General features: G+C 41.9%; 2 protein-coding genes across 2 annotated transcripts; both read left to right on the top strand.

The window, feature by feature from the left end:
• Nucleotides 1–40: 40 nt before the first annotated feature.
• Nucleotides 41–9,330, top strand: LOC111669399 (uncharacterized). Its single transcript, XM_023425681.2, has 2 exons — nucleotides 41–430; nucleotides 3,539–9,330. Exon 2 carries the CDS (start codon nucleotides 3,546–3,548, stop codon nucleotides 5,106–5,108), a length of 1,563 nt encoding a protein of 520 aa, XP_023281449.1. The 5' UTR covers nucleotides 41–430; nucleotides 3,539–3,545; the 3' UTR covers nucleotides 5,109–9,330.
• A 2,083-nt stretch (nucleotides 9,331–11,413) lies between these two features.
• polr1c (RNA polymerase I and III subunit C) lies at nucleotides 11,414–22,427 on the top strand. The gene is made up of 9 exons (XM_023425696.2): nucleotides 11,414–11,503; nucleotides 15,886–15,957; nucleotides 16,672–16,779; nucleotides 17,975–18,107; nucleotides 18,661–18,792; nucleotides 18,944–19,096; nucleotides 19,484–19,633; nucleotides 20,667–20,783; nucleotides 21,957–22,427. The coding sequence occupies exons 1-9, from the start codon at nucleotides 11,432–11,434 to the stop codon at nucleotides 22,073–22,075; spliced, it is 1,056 nt and encodes a 351-aa protein (XP_023281464.1). The 5' UTR covers nucleotides 11,414–11,431; the 3' UTR covers nucleotides 22,076–22,427.
• The last annotated feature ends 390 nt before the right edge of the window (nucleotides 22,428–22,817 follow it).

Genomic DNA, 22,817 nt, shown 5'->3' with positions numbered 1-22,817 from the left:
CTCCTCCCCCTCCCCCTCCATCCGTCTCCCACTACAGCTGGATAAGCCAACCACTAACAGCTCGACTCTCCGTTACAGAACAGGGATTTGAAGATTGCATCCTCACATTTGTAATCAGACGTAGGAGAGGATTATCGCAAGGTCTCCTCCATCTTGTGCTCATCAGCTAGCGGGGCTGCTGAGACAAAAGGAGGGAGAGAAGAGGAGGCTGTGGAGGAGAGATCTCAGGCAGCTCAGTGGATGGTGTGGAGGTAAAGACAGAAAGGGAGGGAGAGAGGGCACCTGTGGATGAGAGGAGGAGGAGGAGGAGGAGGAGGAGGAGAGGGAAATGAAGTCTTTCTAAGGAACTGCATCCATCACCCGTCTGATCGGAAAGGGAGAGGAAAGAGAGAAAGAAAGAGGCTCAGCAGCGAGTAGATCACTGCCAGAGGTAAGCTGCTGGAGGAAAACGTTCAAATCCTCTTTTCCCTTGAGGAATACACTCATCTGGTGTGTGTGTGTGTGTGTGTGTGTGTGTGTGTGTGTGTGTGCATGTATGCAATTCTTATAGCATCTGTTTGTTGTGTATGTGTCTGTTTTGTGTTCTGGGTGTGAATGTGACTGTGAGAAGGGTGTGCAGAGGGGTGTGATGGGGTCCAGCCCACCTCCTGTGGGGTGATTAACGACCAAGAGACACCGAACGTTGTTTCCTTGAATGAGTCAGAACCTGAAAATGTCAAACACCTGTTACCTGCTCAATCTAAATTTGTTACAATTTCAAATCGTACACCAGGTTTTGGATATTAATCAAACATCTGAAACAGCATCTGACAAAAATGATATACACAAAATCAAGTTGAAATTATAATATCTTTTAAATGAAGTTTCTACAATTCAGATTCAAATAGAGACACTACATGCAGGGATGTAACAGCGAGCACTGACTTGTTGCCGTCTGAATCCTGTGACTCACTTCATGATGCTTTCGAACGCCACACGTCCTCATGATGTAATCCAGACCCAGTCAGCTGTTCGCATCAGCACAATCGCTCTGCAACTATTTTTAAATGATAGTTAAAGCTGGAGAGTTCACTTGTTCACCCTCGCTCTGAGAGTGAGATGATAGAAGAACAACACCACCATCATGTCTCTGTATGTATCTCTGTGGACACAGCTGGTGTCAGGATGTGTGGTTAGCTTAGCTTAGCATAAGGACTGGAAGCAGGTGGTTCAAATGTACATCTACCATCCCCTCTGCAGCTCACTGATCAACATGTTGTGTCATGTTTAATCATGTGACTCTCCCCAAAGCACAAACTGCTATGTTTCCTCTTCTTTCTTTCTCAGTCTTTATGCTATGCTAGGCTAACTACATCAAGATTGACTAATAAAAAACAGCTATTGAACTATTTCTTTAAATTTGGTTGAAACCCAGCAGATATAGCCAGAGGGTTTGGGGGAAATGAACCAACAAAGATTCACATGTGACGTGTTTCCCCGTCTGAATCAGGTTGTTGTTGTTCCCGTCTATTGTGATGCTTTAATGCTGCTCTGTGCTTTTATCTTGAAAATCAAGCCGCTTGTTGAACTGTCTGCGTGTTTTGTCTGGCGTGTGCAGATTTTGCATCGACATGAGGTGAACTATGAACAGTTGCAGCAACATTTATTTAGAGAAGACGCTCTTGGTTTGAGAGCATATGGCAGTCCTCAGCATTAAAACACATCACGATTAAAACTGTGTCAAATATAAAAACAGAAAACAGATTTTGGCAAGAAAACCCAGTAAATAGAAAGACCCCGATTCCCATTCAGGTTTCACTCAGTCTTATTTTGAAGAACTGACTCTCTCATGTGTCTCACATATGTCCCAATTCCATTCTTCATACTAACCGATGCAACCCAGCTAAACTTTACAAAGAGAGGACAAACTGTTACACCAGAGACGTAACAGTTTGTTTTCTGAGCTGTGTTCTACCTGTGAGTAGCTCCTCCATTTTTATGTGGAACAATAATGTACCTGTTGTTTTAGTTTGCTCACTGACTTTTTTGACTTTGCCGGTGTGATCACATTGCACTACAGAGTGCAGAGGATAGACTGTGTGACTGTGAGTGACACTGTCATCTCAGTCCCATTCAGTTCAGACTTCACATGTGATGTTACATGATTGCAAAGTTATCATTACTATGTAATCTGGCTGGTCATATACTGTCACTTCATTTATAAATTTGTCCATGTGAGATAAGAAGGAATGCATATTTGTTTAGATAAATATAAAATGTAGGAAGTATCATATAGTAGCTCAGGGATCATGAAGAAAGCAGAAACATACCATCATAAGAGGAAGAGGAAGAAGAGGAAAAATTGAACCAAGTAACCAAACTTTAATCTGTGACAATCCGACATTTATAACTGTTTATTACCCAGTGGCTGTCATGGTGGAGTATCCTCGTACGTCCAGGACCAGTCAGTGATAGACGGGCAGTCCGGTACCTGCTCTCACCAGTAGATGTCAGGCTTCTTCACACAGAGTGTGTTTGAAGTCACTCTTTAAATCATGAAACTCAGTCAGTGTAATAATCTGCTCTGCCACTGGTGATCAGATGCTTTTCCACTCTGTGCAGCAGTGATGTTCTGTGGCTCTGATACTTTTCCTGGTTCCACTTCACAGTAAGACTCCCCTTGTAAAGGATTTATGAATTGTTGTAACTAGTTAATTAATTAGCTTGCTAACACTTTATAAATCATTTATAAGCTGTTATAACACAGTAGCTAAAAATGGGCGACTGTGACCTGTTGCTTGCCAAATAGTGAGCCCACATGTATCTGTACTGTTGAGCCTCATATCTTTTGTTTTCATATCGTTTTCTCCATCATCAGCGTTTGTAGCTGCTGCTTCATCACCTTTGTTCAGTTACTATCAATGAACCACCAACAGCATCTTAATGGTCAAATCTTTTCATTTGACAGATCAGATTATGGCAGATCACATGATCATATCACATGACCACTGAAGCTACTATTATTTATAACTGGTAACTCATTAATAAATGGTGATGTGTTTTACACTTTACAATAAGGCTCCTTTTACCAGTTATAAATGGTAGTAACTCATCAGTAAGATTAATGAGTAGAAAGCATTAACTTGATCTTGCCAAATAGTGAGCCTGCATCAATGTATGAAAACTTTGTTATAATGTGTTTATAATTGTTTATTTATGATTTATAAAGTGTTGACAACCAAATGAATAACCTAATTACAAACCATATATAAATCCTTTATAAGGGTGGTCTTATTGTAAGACCAACTTGTGTTTAATCAAACGACCACACAGAAAGTCTTGTTCGATATTCCAGACCACAATGGTACAGATGATGATTTCGATCTGGTGAGTCTGGCTGCCATTTAAATTGTCAATGTGATTGTCTGTGCTCTGTGTGTGTTTGTGTGTGTGTGTGTGTGTGTGTGTGTGTGTGTGTGTGTGTGTGTGTGTGTGTGTGTTGTCTCTCTGAGCTGATTGAGTGTGAAACATCCACATATTGTTTTATTTCTTCTTAAAGGTCTCCCATGGCAGAGGCCAGGCACCCTGAGTCGGAGCTGAACCAACAGGGGGGAGGTGTTTCCTTGGAATCAAGCGTCTCTGGTCAGTCCCTGTTTGACACCTCCCAGAGCTCCACGCAGGCAGAAGAACCCTCAGGTCTGGCTGCAGGACCAGGCCCCACCTGCCAGGAGGAGCCAAAGAACACTAACAATAAGATCTGTACTGCATCTCCTCCTACCAGAGAAACTAACCGCAGCAGCCTGAGGGTCAGCGGAGAGCCTGGTGAACAGGATCAAAGCCCGTATAAACACTGCGTGCCCCCCAGGGTGTCAAGCCGCCCTCATAGTCTGGCTGACACGTCTACACCCTCACGTCACCGCATGAATGCAGCCATTGACACGCCTCAGGCTGGCAGGACTCTACAGAGTCTAACACCAGCCTCTCTGCCTGTTCACAGGAGTCACTCAGACACGTTACCTCTGGTTCAACAAGCAGGGCCCCCCCAGGCTCCGGTCAGCCAGACCTGTGGCCTTGCTTACCACGGAGGAGATAAGAGTTTCCCAGAAGCTGAGAGTCGCTCCACACTAGCCTGCAAGCAACCCATGCAGCTGCAACAGTGCAACATCCTCACCACTATCTGCCGAGGGGTCAGCGGGGGAGACAGTGGTGCACAGCAGCCTCAGAGCGGGTGTGTCCGTGTCTCGCCCCCCAGGGCAGTGGTTAAAGTGGAGGGTGAAAAGGGCCATCTTCTCCCTCAGTGTGACAAGGGGCTGTGTTACAGCTCCTACCTCCCTCATGCCAATTTTGAAGACACATTTGCTGCCTACTGCCACCCCCAGCCCATCCCCGCCCCCTCCCAGCTCCTGCCACGCCTGGCAGGTGTAGAGCAAAGCTGCGACAGGCAGCGCCCAACTGTGCTTCCTTCAGTGACCAACCAACTCACCCTGCCTCGCCTCATCTCCTCTGTCAGTGAGACAGGCCTGGACGCCAAGCATCTGCTGCGGTGCTGCAACCTCAGCTGCTCCTGGGTCAGCTCGCTGCCCCCCGGTGGCGGACCACCATCCCAGAAACACTTCAGCGGAGAGGGATGCTGCAGCAGCCCCATTGGCCATGTTCGAACCAAGACCCGGGACATGGGGACTATGACGGGCCACAGAGAGATGAGGGACGTCGGGGTGCAGACAGGACAGACTGTCACACCTCATGTGTTCCCTCAGATCTGTCTATCAGAGGAGAGCAGACGCAGCATCTCCTCCAGCCAGACTCCATCACTGACAAACACCGACAGCAATGAAGGCAAGAAACCAGGGGGTGCTCCCAAGTCCCCAGTGAAGGAGGTGAAGTGGGATGCAGAGGGGATGACGTGGGAAGTGTATGGGGCCTCTGTGGACCCAGAGGAGCTGGGTCTGGCCATCCAGAGACACCTGGAGCTGCAGATCAAGGAGACGGCGAGCCGTGCGGCCAAACTGTCACGCCAAAACACCAACACCTCCCGGCAGAGCGGGAACACCAGCTGTCAGAGGAAGACGAGCAGAATGATGGGCTCCATCCGAACCTGCTGCACCCGGACCACCACAGCTGTGGACTGACTCACCCTCCGACTGACGGACAGGACAGTACCTGAACACTGTGTTCAGTAGCCAGCATGGCTGCTCGGAGCCTCAGCCTCAAATGACACCTGTCTGATCAGAAGGTCTAAAGAAGACAGAACAATCTGCATCAATGGACAAGCTTCACATGAAATGTCTCATGATTAAAGATTTGTGTTGTTATTATTATATTCACTGAAATCAATAGAAAAAGCGCTGAAAATGAAACTACTGCTTAACTAACAACAGACTGATATTCCATCGTTTCCTGTCTGTGGTTCAATAATCCAAGGATTGCAAATATGATTGTTCCAGCTGTGCACTGCCAGTGTGTTCAGAGGGCCGGTCCTCTTCATACACGAGACAGTACCTGTTCAGTGTAAAGCAATGTGATGCAACAGGACTGCAATAAACACTATGAATGTGCAGGGTGAAGAACATCATGTAATACAGTGAAAAATGTTAATGGAAAATACACATATACAGTGTTACCTCAACTTAACCCTAACCCTAACCTTTGACCCGTGGCTGGGGCCAACCCTTTAACCCCGCCCACTCCCTTCCTGCATCCTTGCTCTTTTGTTTGTTTTGGATGAAATTTAAATGATATGAGGCTGCCTGGAGATATTTTCTTCTTAACTATGAACGAACACAGGCATTTTCAATGACCATGAGACCAACGACACCGAAAACTTTGAAACTATTTTAAGACTCTGCCTGATTCTTCACCACTGCAGGGCCTGGACTCATGTGGGAACAGAGCGTACAATGATTGTTGTATGCAAACAAATACACCAGCTCTGTAGCATGTGGTAAATCACTGTTATAAACAAGAGTAAATAGTCCATGAACAGATCCTGGTGGAACTCTAAGGCAAAAGGGATGAAACTTTGTGTGATAAAAGTTAAGGGATTAGGTTTAGGGTGTGGTAACATTGGATGTGCTGCTATTTGAATTCTATGTAAGATTCCTCAAGTTAGGTTGTTTTATGCTCCCCAAAAAATCAACCAATCAACCACCTTTATTTAAGATTTTAAAAGACATGTGGTCACATAGTTGCTGTGCTGCACTAAAAAACAAAACCAGACATGAGACAGTTGTGTGTGTTCAGTGACTTTATGCAGAGTCTGACGGGAAAGCTCAGAAATAAATAACACATGGGATAAATCATTCTAATATTATATTGTTATTTAAAAATAATACATGTTTGTTTATCTTGCATACAATAGATTTAATACGTACATTAACATTTCATTTGTCTTATTCACATTTTATTTTATTTTTTCACCTGCACACTCCAACACAAACATATTCCCGCTTTGCTCTTGCAGCATTCGAAACCTTCCTTGTTGCTTATAAGTTCATACCAATAATAGTTCAACAAATTTAGCTCATTGTATAATGATATATTTACATAATTTCATCTTTGTCTTACCTGATATCTCATAGGTGTCATCTGTCATTTTTAGGACTCCACAATAACCAGTAGAAGTGTCTGTGAGGGATTATTACAGTACCAGAGAGAAATCAATCAGAACTGAACTGAACACTTTTAATTACTGTGGGTTTTGAAACCAAGGTTCATTAAGAGAATTGTTGGATTGCTTGTTAAAATGTTGATTAATTGTATTTCATGGTGCTTCAGCTCTGTGGAGATGTAGACACAAAGACATTTCACTTCTGAACAACATAGAAACCTTTTGTGGGTCAAACAAATCCAGGACAGTTTCCCTGGATATTTCACTCTGTTTATGGTACATGTGTATTTTCCCTTCTACAATATAGACAATTGTCACCTGGTCTGAATGTGAGTATTAAATTCAACCTGTTCTGTCGCTCAGGGTGGGTGGTGGTGACCGTAGTCCCCATGGTTGTCATAGAAAACAGCAGACCTGCTTGTCATTCAGTCCATAATGTTAATATTGAAATGTGCTTTTCCTTTCACTATAGCATAAATATAAAATGTATCTTAGCAACCACTGGGCAGATCATGACGACCTCTGCTGTGGATATCCAGGTCCCCAGAGGATGACTGATTTTGATGACCTGCTTACCTTGTGTCTGATCACCATTAAGCCATAATGTCACATTTTGGCACAAGAAATATCAAAATCGAATGGATAGACTGACACTATGAACAGTTTCTGTTTGAACAGTGACATTAAAGTTGTGAAGTGGCTGATGATATTATTCTGATTTCAATCTGCCGATTGACAGTGGTATGTCACTGCTGCTAGCTTATGCCATACGGTAACTACTTCTTCAAGGCAACCGTCACCGATGTGATAAACACTATGTATCTGGAAGCTAAGCATGAGCTAAGATATTAGCTCCGGATGGCTAGCATACCATGTGAAGCCTTAACCATTAATCCTAGCTACATCGCGATAGGCGTTATATCAAAAGGTTTATTTTGGGTTGTCCATCCGTCTGTCCCACTCTCGTGGACGTGATAACGCCTTGACAGAACTTCTTCAAATTTGGCCCAAACAATCGGGAAATTTCCCCACTGTGGGACTAATACAGGAATATCTTATTCACTTGGACTCAAGGACAAACTGAATATATTTTGGTAAAGGTCAGTGTGACCTCATAAAAGATTCTTTAGCCATCACTCAAGACTTCACACATATAGACTCTAGATAAACAGGGATGCAACCTGATCCTGTAGGAATTGGTACATGGCCGCTTTGAGTGATATCTGCTAGATGAACATGAGTAGCACAGACAAGTAGTACAGCATGCAATTAACTCAATGCTGCTGTATCTTCATGCCACCATAGTCTTTCCTGTAGCTTCACCCTCAGGAAACACTTTAACCACGCCTGCGGGACAGCTGTGGTCCGCCACTGTGTCTCTCCAACACTTCAGTTTATATTGTGGGGTCAAAAGAACATGGCAGCCTCCAGGGGGCACTGGTGGGGCTTTAGTGTTGTTATTCTCGGATAGAATATTTACACAATTGAAAGTTATGTATGATGAAACTATAGGTGATGTATGAATACACCCGTTAATAGAACTATTGCATGCTTCATTGAAAACATGAAACATCACTGAATATTGTATGTATTTATAGTCCAGACAATAATAAACTCCACCACCCAATTTATTCCCTCATGTGTGATGTTACAGTCATACAGCATATATCAGCTCAGGAAGGAGCAGAAACACCATTAATGGAACATACACCATTTAGGTATAAAACAAGCCAATCAAACTTTTTGGTGTGCTTTGAACATGTACATACAGAAAGGGGCGTCTTTATATCAGGTGGTTATAGAGGTGACAGATTTAAACAGCAAATAGTCACTATAGTAAACCACTATGAGATTCATCAGTATCACCTGTGAATGAATCACAGATTAAGAATGAAACACAGCTGTTCATTAAGGCTCTAGAAGATGGAGATCAGTTTGATCTCTGTATGTCCACTATAGAAATAGGTAGGACCAGGAAGTGTTCAGCATGGCTCAGCATAATGACTGGAAGCAGACTGCTTGTCTAGCTCCATCAGAAGAATCAAAACAATATGCATTAATGGAGTTTAAGTTGTGATCAAAATTGTACTTAATTGTACAACAGTAGATGTGTTTAATGAAGATACATTTAAATTAACTTTATATTTACATTTACATTTACAGACATTTGGTCATTTTACAGACACTTTTAACCAAAGGGGGGAGAACTCTAAAGCCTTGAAGTAAGAGATGAAACTTACATTCATCTTCTCATCTGACATTGTATATCTATTCTTTACCATTACAGTGGACAACACAATGTTACAGCAGAGAGACGCTATCATATAATATAATATAATATTTTTTTGATTTTGTGCAAACTCAAATTCTTCTCATATAACCATATGACTTCTTATGGTATTTTATGTTATGATAAAATATTCTCTGTGTCCACCAGCTGAGATGACAGTCAGCTAGGTGGCATGACGCAAGAAGGGCTTTTTTAAAATCTGTATTCTCTTTTCTTTCTCTGTTTTTTTTTTTTGTCTGTACTCTGCTTTATGCATTATGGCTAAATTTGAAAATAACTGCATCAGTGGTCGTTGTCTGTGTAGAGGCCTTCCATAATCATATTTTAAGTTTTACACGGGAATTGATGCTGAGTGTTTGTCTGTTGAAATTGATGTTAAAATGTTGTTTTAATTGTGTGTATCCAAGAAGAATGTGCCCAAATTTTGATGCCAGCAATAAAATCATAGAAACTCTGTGGTCTGTGGATGTTAAGGAATCACTTCAAGACAGTTAAACCGTTGCACAAAAGACCATAGTGACTTAAGGGAAAAACTAGACCATCTAGGGTTGGATCGCTCTACTTTCTGCAGCTTGATGGTTGCTCTATGGTTTTATGCCACATGATCTTTTCAGTCACGTATAGTCAAGGTGTTTCATGTCTTTCTGTAAAATGTCTTCACTGCTGCAAATGCCTCAACTTTTCCCATAACTATGGAAATATTTAAAGAAATTCTATGCAACACCGTTTAGTAACTCCCTCAGCTAAGGAGAGATACAACCTTAAATGTCATACTTAAGTACAAAACTTGTTTTGTTTTTTTTTGTGCAGCCAGCCCCTGATTTCTACATCTTGCCAGTTTACCAGTTTGTTCTACTGTTGTTTGCCTGTGTCTCAGGTTCACTACCCAAACCTTGCCAGTTGCCAGCCATGTCCAGCCTCCTCCTGGTCTGCAGGTCCTGTTTGGAATCACCATCTGACAAACTTCCTGCGTGCCCTGCTCTCCAACATACCTGGTGCTGGAACCCCTGCCCGAACCCTGCCTGCCAGTTCTGTCTCGGTCCAGCTCACTTACAACCCAGCTCTAAGACTTTTTGCAAGTTGTGCAATAAATACTTTAAAACTCCAAACTTCCTTTGAGTCTGTGTTCTGCTATTGAGTCCTAAAAACTCAAGGTGAGTTAGGTCAGACATAAGATCATGTCTATGTTTAAGTATCCAATAGAAGTTTCACACATGTGAGAGATATGGAATAGCCTTATTTGGGGTAGCTGTAACACACAAGCCACGTGATAACTTGGAGGTTTTTATTCACCCTTTCCAGGGGACAGCTTCAGAATTGGGATGGCATTACACTAGTTCACCTGTTAACATTTGTAATTGTCTGTTGCCTGTCTCCTCAGAGCGTCGAGCAACAGTAACTGTGGTACAAAGTGGCAGATTGCCAAGCACTGAACAGCTGAGAGCACTGGTGCAGCCCGCAGCCCGGTAACTACACGTCGTCTCCAGGGAAACACCAACTACAGGTTCCAACCAGAAAATTCCACAGCTACAGTGCAACTCATATTCTTCTCATGAGTGCGTTGATGTTTAGGTAAAATATTGTTTTAAACTTCATATTTCACTCGTAGACATCATAGTATCATTTAGTAGTATAGCTGTGTGGTAAAAAGGCCCAATTCATTATGTAATTTTATGTCATATATTATGTCTGTGATTATCAGATATTGCATTTATCCTGTATTAGTTTGCAGTTAATAAATGTCTTTATTCAAACTCAGTCATTGTCCTGTTGTGAGATCCTTTGAATCAAGAAGTCACGGCTTCTGATATTAGACTGATTGGATTCATTATATCAATTCATATTAATTAATTAATTCAGTAATTGGTAGACATATTCATCGCATTTTTAATTTCCCCTTTGGAGGCGATGCCTTAATTAAAAAGGAAGGCCTTTACTCAATTGCTCTAAGGTGAAAATACACAACATATATCCAAAAATATCACCGGTGTGTGATAAGTGCCATTTCTCAGAGTCAAGTCTTTCTCATAGTGCCCCAAAGTTGCACCTTTTTGGTGTGATATCTTCAAAAATATCTGAGAAATTATTAAAACTCCTTTAAATCCAGAACTTTTGCTTATTAATGTTGGTGTATCTCAAACATCGAGAAGGTAGAACTATTTAATTACTTTTTAACATGTTATTATTGTTTTTTCATGTCTCCTTTCTTTTTCAATTGTTTCTTAGATAATGTTCAATTCCCAAGGACAATCCTTATACCTTTGTAGCATCTGTTTTGTTGCTGTGAATGTAAATTAATATAATTTTATAATCCTTTCTAACTATGAAAGTGAGCACTGGTACACCGGTTTAGGCCTACTATACGTATAACTTTCTTTGGCTCAATAAAACATTTGATTGAAAATATATATATTCAAAGGCATTTGTATGCTACAGTGAAGACAGTAAATACACTGATGAAGCAGGATGAACAGTATAAACACAGTACGTACTGTGATGATGCAGTACGAACTGGAGCGGAAGTGTGGGCGGAGCTAATCAGTCTACATGACAAAATGGCTGCGACCATGGAGAACGTGGATGAGATTCGGAATCGAGTAATACTTGGGGAATTTGGTGTGAAGAATGTAAGTAGGAGTCTAACACTGGGTTTTTATTGCATATTACTCTAGTTGTGACTTCCAAGTTCCTCTCCGCTGTTGCACTGACCTGCACGTGAACGTCAGCTCGTGTGGTACCGACACGAGCTGTAACGTTACCTGTGTTTGACATGAGCTAACTTTATCTGCAGATAGTCAGGTTTTTGTATGAAGACGTCATGTATCTGACTGATACAGTCGAGTTGTGACGTATAGAATACCAGGCGATAAATACACTGATAGTAAATCCATTGTCATGAGAATGGGGGCACATAAATTGGGAGGTCTGTGGTCCTCCCCGGGGAAACTTCTAGAGTTGCACACTTCATTTCCTGCATTCTTGTCAGTTTTTTTTACATCAGTTTGTGGGATTTCTGCAACAGTTTATGGTCAAATAGCAAGTTGTACTGTACTGTACTGTCCCCTACTACTACTATCAGATGATTTGTTTGTTTATGTTATCATTTATTTGCCATCATAAAAGTTCCGCAACTGGACTGTTGCTAAGCAACATACACACCTTCCTGAACTGCAGTGTGCGCACTAGCTTGCTACTCTGTCTATACGTTACCTCAGGCCAGCTTCATTTTTGCTCTAATTTGTCGAGGTCGCTGATGTCATGTCATTTGAGCACACCTGGAGGAGTCCGCTGAAGTATCCAGGCACGTTTTTTACAATCTAACATAGTTAACAACCGTTAATGTCACGCTAATCAACCGTTAATAGAACACCTGTAAAGTGGAGTGATACATGCAGTTAAAAGTCCCAGTGCTGTTATACTCTATATCAGCACTCAAGGAATGCCTCTCGTCCCATCAAATTACTTGGTCGGAACTAATTGTTGTATAAATGTCTTATGTGAATGAAAAAACAAAATTGGTTCTCAGAGTGATTCAGGTGATTTAAGTTTGTTTGCAATTGTAAATTACTTTTATTTTGTGTTGATCCAGTATGGACGTCATGTATGCCCTTTTCAATTTATACCATCCTTAGGCCTGGACAAACACTTTTTAAAATGTCAAGCTGTTTCTTTGTGAATCCTGACTATAGTCTACAAACTCTCTGCCTCTTGACTGGTCCTTCCTGCATGAGGTTCACATTTTAGATAGATAGATACTTTATTTATCCCCTAGGGGAAATTCATGTGTCTATTAGCTCATCGTTGATGATTATGATGATAATAATAATAATAATAATAATAATAATAATAATAATAATAAAAACAGTTAATAATAAATAAACAATAATAATTAGATTAGTCCCCTCCTTTGGCTGAGGTGTTGAATAGCCTGATGGCAGTGGGAACAAAGGATCTCCTGAACTTCTGCAGCGCAGTGAGATGAGACGTTTGCTGCTGCTCCTCTATCCTGCTAGAATGTTGTGGAGAGGATGGTTGGTATCGTCAAAGATGGCCTCCATTTTACCCAGCAGCTTGTCCCAGCAGACAGCAGTATAAAAGAGTACACTGTCCACCACTGACTGATAAAACATGTGCAGCATTTCACTGCAGACATCAAAGGACCTGAGCTTCCTGAGGAAAAAGAACCGGCTCTGCCCCTTTAGGTAGATGGCATCTGTGTTCAGGGACCAGTCCAGTTTACTGTCCAGGTGCACACCTAGGTATTTATGAGTGTGCATCACCTCAGTGTCCTTCCCTCCAATTTTGACTGGCTGAAGGGTGGGCCTAGACCTCCGAAAGTCCATGACCATCTCCTTGGTCTTGGAGGTGTTGAGAAGGAGGCAGTTCTTGTCGCTCCTTTCACTGAAGGCCATCGTCAGATCCCTGTACTCCTCTTCCTGCCCGTTCCTGATACGCGCCACAATAGTTGTGTCATCTGAGTATTTCTGGATGTGGCAGGACTCAGAGTTGTATTTAAAGTCGGCTGTATACAGAGTGAACAGAAACGGAGCCAGAACAGTCCCCTGTGGAGCCCCAGTGCTGCTGATCACTGTCCCTGAGACAGTTACCCAGCCTGACGTACTGTGGTCGTCTTGTCAGGTAATCCACAATCCAGGACGTGAAGCAGGGATCCACCCCCATCCCTTCCAGCTTGTCTTTAAGGATGGGGGGTTGGATGGTGTTAAATGCACTTGAAAAATCAAAGAACATAATACTCATGTAACTACCTGGCTGATCCAAGTAAGAATGGGCCGGTGGAGCATGTAAAGGACGGCATCATCCACTCCAATATGTTCTTTGTAGCTGAACTGTAGGGGGTCTAATGCATGTTCAACCTGTGACATCAGAAGGTGGAGAAGCAGCCGCTCCAGGGTCTTCATGATGTGTGATGTGAGGGCCACCGGTCTGTAGTCATTTATTTCAGCCGGTCGTCCTACTTTAGGGACTGGAACAAGATATGATGTTTTCCACAGGACGGGGACCCTCTCTGTTTGAAGACTTAAGTTAAAGATCCTCTGGAGAGACTCAGCCAGCTGGGCTGCACAGTTCTTTAACAGCCTCGGACACAAACCATCCAGGCCTGTTGCCTTTCCAGGACGTAGCCTCTTGAGCTCTGCCCTCACCTCCTCCACTGTAAAGAACAGGAGACTTGACCCCAGTGTGGAGGGTGTTGCAGCTGCAGTGTCAGGTTGTGGAGGAGATGCCGTAGGAGAAGCTGCAGCTGAAGCAGTGGGAGAGAGAACAGGTGAGGCTGTGTCACACCTTTTGTAGAACAGGTTGAACTCATTGGCCTTGTCCACATCACCTGATGTTGCCTGGCTGTTCTTCTCTTTACAGCCAGTGATGGTCATCCCTCTCTGGTGTTGTTGTGCTGCAGCTTCCTCTCTACTTTCTTTACTTAGTCCTCCTTCACCTGCTTTAATCTCCTCTTCAGCTCATGTTGCACACACCTGAGCTTCTCCCTGTCTCCATCCCTGAAGGCCTCCTCTTTCTGCTTGAGGAGGGTCTTGATGTTACTGGTGATCCAGGTTTTGTTGTTTGGAAAGCAGTGTACAGCTCTTGCTGGTATTACAGTGTCCATACAGAAGTTAATGTAGTCTGTGGTACATTCAACCATTCTGTCAAGGACAGGGTCCTTGCTTTTATAATTTTCCTGTGACTCCAACAATACATTCCAGTCTGTTCACTCAAAACAGTCTTTTAGAGACTCACTGGCCTCCGGGGTCCAGTCATGAATGAGCAGGTGGTTGCAGCCTGCCTCAGTACACAGGGCTTGTAGGAATGCTGAAGAAAAACCAGATTATGATCTGATCTGCCAAGTGGTGGTAGAGCTGAAACAGTGTAGGCCTCCTTGACATTTGCATACAACAGATCCAGGGTCTTATTTTCCCTTGTGGGACAGTCAACACACTGAGTGAAGCCAGTCAGGTGAGAGGCGAGAGTGACATGGTGAAAATCCCCCGATATTGCAATGAATGCATCAGGGTGTGAATGACGTCACACGCGACTGCAGGCTCTGCTCGTGGTTGAATGTAAACAACAATGGTGAGGATGTGTGAAAACTCCCTCGGTACATAGTACAGTCTAAGACCAACTGCCAACAGTTCAATATCCCGACAGCAGATCTTCTCCTTCACTGTGATGTGACCGGGGTTGCACCATCTATTGTTCACAAGCAGAACCAGACCTCCATCTTTATTCTTCCCACTTGCTCTGGCGTCTCTGTCCGCTCGTTCTGCAATGAAGCTGGGTAAATCCACACAACGGTCGAGAGTGTTGTCGTTAACCAGGTCTCAGTGAAACACATGAGACTACACTCACGATATACTCGCTGGTTCTTCACAAGTGCCTCCCGTTCATCACACTTGTTAGCCAGGGAGTTGACATTTCCCATGAGGATCGATGGTAGAAAAGGCTTATATCTCCATCTCTTGCCTTTAGCTTAGCCCCGGCTCTGCATCCACAGTACGGCTTCTTCAGCTCAGCCGGTATGGGATGTTTAACTCCATATCTGGTGAACTGTAAAGCCAGGAGTTCTTTCTTTGTGTATTATTTTCTCCCTCGTCAGATGAAACAACGACGTAGAATAAAAAACATCAATCGGCAAAAAATATACAAATATATTATATATTTAGCAAGATTTAAGATGAAACCGATGAATCCTCTGAAGGTCTGATCAAAGCTCAGAAAATAAAATGCAAACACTGCAGAGATCTAAGATCTAATTACTTTGGACTCATTGATACTTCAGCACCTTTGAGAACTGGTCGGGTGGAGTGATGGTCACCCACCAAGGTTTAAACTGCCATTATACTTTATGCCATTATACTGTTTCATTAATAGATAAAACTCCTTTGACAAATGCACATGTTGTAAATATTGAGGATGAAGTATTGTAATTATTTTTATTATTGATTGATTGATTGATTGATTGATTGATTGATTGATTGATTATTTGTTGTTTTTCAAGGTTTATACAACAGATTATCCTGGAAACTACCCTGGCTATGATGACACTTGGGATTTGGAAAAATTTCAAAAGGTACATTTTTGTTATTTAATCCCTGAAATTGGCGGCTGGTGAAGTGTGTTGGATTTGTCTGTAAGTCAAGTGTTTGACATTAGTTTACACTGTCTCAGACTTCTGCTGAACAGTGCCTCCCATGCACTGATGTATTTGATTTAAATGATGTTTTTTTGGTTTCTCTTACCTCCCTCATGGCTCTCCTTCCTGCTGCTCTCTCTGTATGTGCAGCAGCATTCACACATTTTACTGTGGAAAATTGAGTTTTGTGAACAAATATGTTGTTTATGTCAAGTTCAAACCTTTATTCTCTATCTTCATGAGGACATTCTTAAAAAGAAATATTTATTCTGCAGAAATGTATTTTATGGAGATAATACCAACTAACTTATTTATTAACTTAAGGTTCTTTTATGCATTTTGCACAGAAACCTTTACAAACGGGAGGAGGATGGCTGATGGAGACTTTATTCTTTTTCTTCATTTTTAATTAACGTATAAGATATGTATATGCATATCTAACGTATTCACATGTATCTAAGAGAAGAATGTGCAAACTGAATTGTATCATATTTTAAAAAGAAATACAGAATTTACTAATTTTATTTATGTGCAGTCAAACTTTGTTAAAAGTATCAGGAGTTTGTTTTGAACCTGTGAACACTGAATCAAACTGATGTGAGCTGGCTGGATGGTAACGCTCCTGTTAAGTGAAGATATGTCTGTTTGCAGAACTTCAGAATTGACGTGGTGCATCTGGATGAGAGCAGCATGGAGTTTGACATGGTGGGGATAGATGCAGCCATCGCCAACGCCTTCAGAAGGATCTTACTAGCTGAGGTGGGATTCCCATTCAATCGTGTTTTGTCCTCTGTGTCACTTGGTGGCTCCAGAGGACACGAACACAAGAGAGAGACAGGACAACACTTGCAACAATAATCTATTCTCTCCTCCAGAGGAGCCTTGGGATGTGGGGGGGGGGGGCTCGATGTGTTTATGGCCCACCATAGTGTGATTAGTGTCTCATCCATATAACTACGTGATGTAGTGCTGACCGATAAATCATATTTTCACCATCATCATGAACATGTGCAATAAACACGTAACGACATCAAGACTGAGAGAAACTTGATGAATTTGAAAAAATAATTGTATTCACGCACGGCATATATTCACACGGTCAAGCTGCAGCACCTGCACCACATGAACCGGAAAACAAACTGCTTAATGTTCTCTACAGCGTTTTGGTGTCGGGCTGCAGCCTCTCTGACGCACACACACACGCACACACACACACACACACACACACACAGTGGAGACTAGTGAGAAGTGAACTTTTTACTGGAGCTGACAACAACTACAGTCATAAAAAAGCTACATTTTCAACTTCATCCATTGTTTTACACGAGCGACGTGTGCTTTGCTGCTTTAGAACAAATTTTTTAAATTCTAATCCTGTTGAAAATTTTATTGTAATGACAACAAATATGGGTATCAATAAAGAGCCAGATAAGCTGTACTGTATTGATGAGATGAATGTAAGATTATATAGCTACACCTGATGAGAGAACCTCCACTGTCTCACTGCTGCAGACTCAACATGAGCCTCCAGAGACTTTGAGAAAACCTGCATTCACACTCAGGGAACATGTGACTTGTCAGAAGGAGCCTGGACACAAGGGTCATCGTGACTGTAATGTTAGCTAGCATGATGGTGGAGGAAGACACAGGAACTGCATATGCACACTTCAGTAATTGTTTATTTATCGCAAGGCATATCGTCATTGCAATATTTTACAATGTTATGGCACATCACAGATTTACTTCATGTGGTGCAGGCCTAATGTAGACATAAGATGTTGGAGGTTTTTCACCTGGTTAAGGTTTGACACATCACTTTTTCTACCCAATTAGTTTTTTTTCTATAAAGCTAAATGTGAAGAAGAAACTGACATTTTGTGCATCTGCGTTTCTTAAAGAAAGTTTTTAGATTTTTAAATATATTGTGAAAGCTTTGCATTGTTTTTGCTCACAGGTGCCAACCATGGCTATAGAGAAGGTGTTTATCTATAACAACACATCCATCGTCCAGGATGAAGTGCTGGCCCACAGATTAGGCCTCATCCCCATCAAAGCTGACCCCCGCCTGTTTGAGTACAGGAACACTGGTAAGACAAGCTGACCACAGATCTGCCATCACTAAAAGTCATATGAGTGGGTTTGTTGTTGGGTAGCATTTTGTTAAATAATCATCCAATATGAAATCTGCTTATAAAATACAAATCCCTTTTACTGCTTCGTGGAATCTAATTAGGTTTAACATTAGCATATAAATAAAGTTAATAATACCTCAAACCCACTTTATTGTCAATCTAATTCATGTTGATGAGCTGTAGCTCCAACCTGAGGATGATCTGAACAGCATAAGATGTGAAATACTGACTTCATATGTGTCTGACACAATGAAATATTTCCACCAGCCAATTGCTCCAATCACTGGAGACTTTGGTAATTGACGAGGTTAACCGATATTGCTATGATATGCATGAAAGTTTATTTGATTAGCTGATCGTTTAACCACCCCTGTATGTCATATTTTAGTACATGGTATGTCTTCCATTACTTTTCTAAGTACTGCAAATAATCCAAATGTATGTATATGTGTGTGTATATATATGGAGAGCGAGTTGAACATGCTCTGTTATGCTTTGTTTATTCCAGGTGAGGAGTCTACAGAGGAAGAAGGTTCAGAAATAGACACAATTCAGCTGCAGCTGAAGATTAAATGCAGTAGGAACCCCAGAGCCAGCAAAGACTCCTCTGACCCACGAGAGCTGTATCTGAACCACATGGGTAGGTTTCATGGAGGATTGCGGATATAGACGTACAAGCAGCAGGTGTGACCAGGAAACACAAACAAATGAGTGAATCGAAGATAATGAGTCACATCAAGGCACTGATATAAGAAGGTCAGACATTAATGTGATTGTCTGTCTCACCTCAGTTTATTCCAGGGACATAAAGTGGGTGCCCATCGGGAACCAAGCAGACGTGTTTGCAGACTCCAGCATTGGACCCGTACACGACGACATCCTCATCGCTCAGCTGCGACCGGGGCAGGAGCTGGACATTATTATGCACTGTGTCAAAGGACTGGGTGAGTGTTAGAGCTCAGTGTAGAAGAGCAGATATAGGAATGGAACAAATGCATTTTTATTAACATTTACATTCCTGGCCTGAGATCTGAATATGTGACGACAGAATCATGGGAGCCTGTGGTTTCTTCCAGAGCGTTCATCTAAAATATGGAATAATGGAATACATCAGTGACAAAGTATTTTAACCTTAATGTTTAGTTAAAATATAAAATGTGAAACTCATCTCAATAGAAAAGCCTACACTTTGACAGGCTGCATGCTTCGACTCAGCTCACATACAACATGACCTGTTATCAGTCTACACACTCTCATATGTACCACCATATGCATAGTATCAGTATTTTCTGCTGCCTGACGCTGAAGTGTGCTCCCTGTTGTGTGTTCAGGGAAGGACCACGCAAAGTTCTCTCCAGTGGCCACGGCCAGTTACCGCCTCCTGCCGGAGATCACGCTCCTGGAGCCAGTGGAGGGAGAGAAGGCAGAGCGCTTAAAACGCTGCTTCTCACGAGGAGTTATCGACCTGGAAGATGTTGATGGTAAGAAAGAAGTCACCTGACTCATCTGTAAACCCTGTGTACTGTGTACACGGCAGAATGTTTGTGTCAGCTGAGGATCTGTTTGTCTATGAGTGGATTTGTTTGTCTCGTGCACACATGCATGTGGGTGACACAGTACTCGTATCATTCCAATGATCTTAAACAATAAAACAGAAAAGAAGAAGACTGCTTACTAGTAAACGTGGATGTAAACAACACCGTCTTCAAACCTTTAAGAAAAGTCTGTGGCCCAAAACACCTTAGGTTTTCTGCTTAAGAATGACACTTCAGGTTTAATTTCCCCTTAGCTGAGGGGGTTAAGGGTGTTGCACAGAATCTCTTAAAAGGTTTCCTTAGTTAAGGAAAAAAGTCGAGGAATTTACAGTAGTGAAAGAGATGTTATAGCAGTAATATTCTACTGTTTCCATGGAGACTGTTGATTTGCTGCCATTAGCACTTGTGATAGATAGATAGATAGGAATGGTTCATTGTCATGGGAAATAAAGAAAAAACTGTTACAATAAAACATTCTCACCATTTCATCGTTTATGTGACATAGATTTCTGTCTGTTTTCTACAGTCCAGCTGTGCCCAGGAACTGGACTGGAAGAGAAGTTAAACGATAATTATCAGGATTCAGAAGGATCTATTGGCAGAAATGCAATACAATAATCATGATTATGTTTTCATTAGTGTATAATCACCCGAAACTAAGAATCATTGAGTTTTAATTAGCTTAGAGGAAGCCTTTATCTACATAGGGAGCAAGTCCTGTACATGTTTCTACAGTAGCCCAGATAGAACAAACCAAACACTGGCCTTTTGTGTTTTCATTTCACCTGAAGGCCACCGTAGTTTCTCCTACACGTTTAGAAAGGGATGGGTGAGAGGAGGGGTATTTACTTGGTTGCAGACTGAAGCCTTACTGCTAGTTGTCACCAGATCCTACACACCGGTCCTTTACAGACTTGGATGAGTCTGCAGTGAGTCTGTGTAAATGTCATCATCTGTGTCTTTGTGTCGTCCACCTCAGGGGAAAAGGTCGCCAAAGTTGTGAACAGTCGCCTGGATACCTGCAGCAGGGAAGTCCTCCGACATGATGACCTGAAGAACGTGGTGAAACTCGGCAGAGTGCGAGACCATTTCATTTGTACGTTCATACACATTGTTCATGTGCATGCTGCTTTAAAGACAGCGCTCAGACTGCGGGCTCAGGGCTCACTTTAAAGGAACAGTCTGATATTCTGAGAAGCCAAGAGTGAAATGTGCAACAGTGTAACATTAAAGGGATGGCTGATAGATGTGGGGTTGTGTGAGGTAGTCACACATAGTCAGTGTGTTACCTGCAGTAAATTCAGATCACGGGACCATGAGAAAAAACGTGTTTTAGACACTTTTAAAAGACACCCAACGAAACAATCCATTATCTGTTTAAATGTATGATTCATGTAGAATATTTTCAGCAGTTTATCTTCACGTGACAACAGCACTGTACTTTGGCACTACATCTTCTACAAAATTCTAGTATCTTCAATACAGTGCGCTCCATGGGTGCGCTTGCGTGTAGGAATACGGTAGTTCAGCAGTTGAGAAAATGTAGTGCCAAAGGAAAGTGCTGTTTTAAAACACTGTTTTAAAATGAAAACGATCTCCATCCATACCAACACACCTGAAAACAAATATCACATGACCATTCATGTACACTGGGCAGATGCGAACCGGTGTAAACAGGAAGCAAATTGTCCACTCTGCAATTGGTTAGTTCCAGAAAATACTCTGAACGAAGAACAGCAAAGACAGTCGTAGCATAAAAAGAGAGAATGTACCTGAACAACAGCTGCTAGCAAAGACAACAAGGTCAGTAACACTCGTAATTAATTATCATGTTGTATTCACCACTGGTAGTCGAGGAAGAGAAGACGTGGCTGTGAGTGTCTATGTCATTGTCTCCAAACGTCTCTGTTTCTGTCTGTCCAGACTACAATGCAACCCTTAAAACAGGTCCAGCAGAGTTTCCAAAAGTCTCACAAACCCCAGAGTCGTGTGAACCGCAGGTGTAAAAGTAGCAAAAGTGATGTTTTAAAACTAAACCGTAGCAGTGTGGACGTAGCCTGAGCATTAAGACTGGAGACAGAGGCAACAGCTTCTCTGGTTCTGTCTGACGGTAACACAATCTGCCTCCCAGCAACGTAAACACTCAGGAAATCAATATTAATGTTTCTATGTGACTCTTTACATTGCTCCTTTTTTTAAAAAAAAAAAAAAAATCTGTCTTGTGCTGAAATAGAAATGTCTTATACTGTGGATCTCTTTCCTTACACAGTTACTGTGGAGTCAACTGGCATCCTCGCTCCGGATGTCCTGGTCACAGAGGCCATCAAAGTCCTCATGGCCAAATGTCAGAGGTTTCTCAGTGAACTGGACTCTCCTGACATGGAGTGACATGACAACTAAGATCTGATGTCGAAATATGTTACAGCTGACGTGAGCTTGGATTTGTGATGCTCTCAGTGGAATGGCTCTGTTCTAACTCAGCTGTATTGATAAAAACGATACTGTGTTTTCAGAGGGCAGATGTTTTGATGGTTGGTAGATTTGCTTGTAAGTATGTATATACTGCTGTCTCTAGTTTTTATACCACTCTTGATTTATTGAGGAGCCTGGTTTTCCTTAAATCAGCATGTTGAATTAGATAAAACATCCCCAATAATGTCCAGACATACTGTACAATTTTCTGTATGGATCTGTGATAAAATAATAAAACAAAACAAATAAAAGAGATGTTATTACAGGATGAGTGTAGTCTATATATAGTACATGTTTCTTCAGTGTCATGAGTTCATACAGACCTGATTCATCTATATCAATGTGACCTCAGCTCTCTGGCTGCCAGCATCTGTTCATAAATTAAAGCATCGCTAATACATCACTGTCATTTGTCATAATACTCCATAGGTGTATTTTCTTCTCATTTCATATTTTATGCCATTTATCTGCCGCTCAGGGGTGGACAGTTACAAAGTACATTTACTTGAGTATATTTTTTGAGAATCTACTTTGAGTATTATTTTTTGGAAACTCCTGACTTTTACTCCTACACTTAAAGACAAATATTGTACTTTTGACTCTTACTCTTACTTTGAAGCAGAGCTTTTAGTCAGTGAATGAATTTTATTTTATTTTT

Source organism: Seriola lalandi, unplaced genomic scaffold (genome assembly GCF_002814215.2).
Source record: "Seriola lalandi dorsalis isolate HSWRI2012SDOR001 ecotype SW California unplaced genomic scaffold, Sedor1 jcf7180002054795, whole genome shotgun sequence".
NCBI lineage: Eukaryota > Metazoa > Chordata > Actinopteri > Carangiformes > Carangidae > Seriola > Seriola lalandi.
This window is presented reverse-complemented; position numbering and strand designations above follow the sequence as displayed.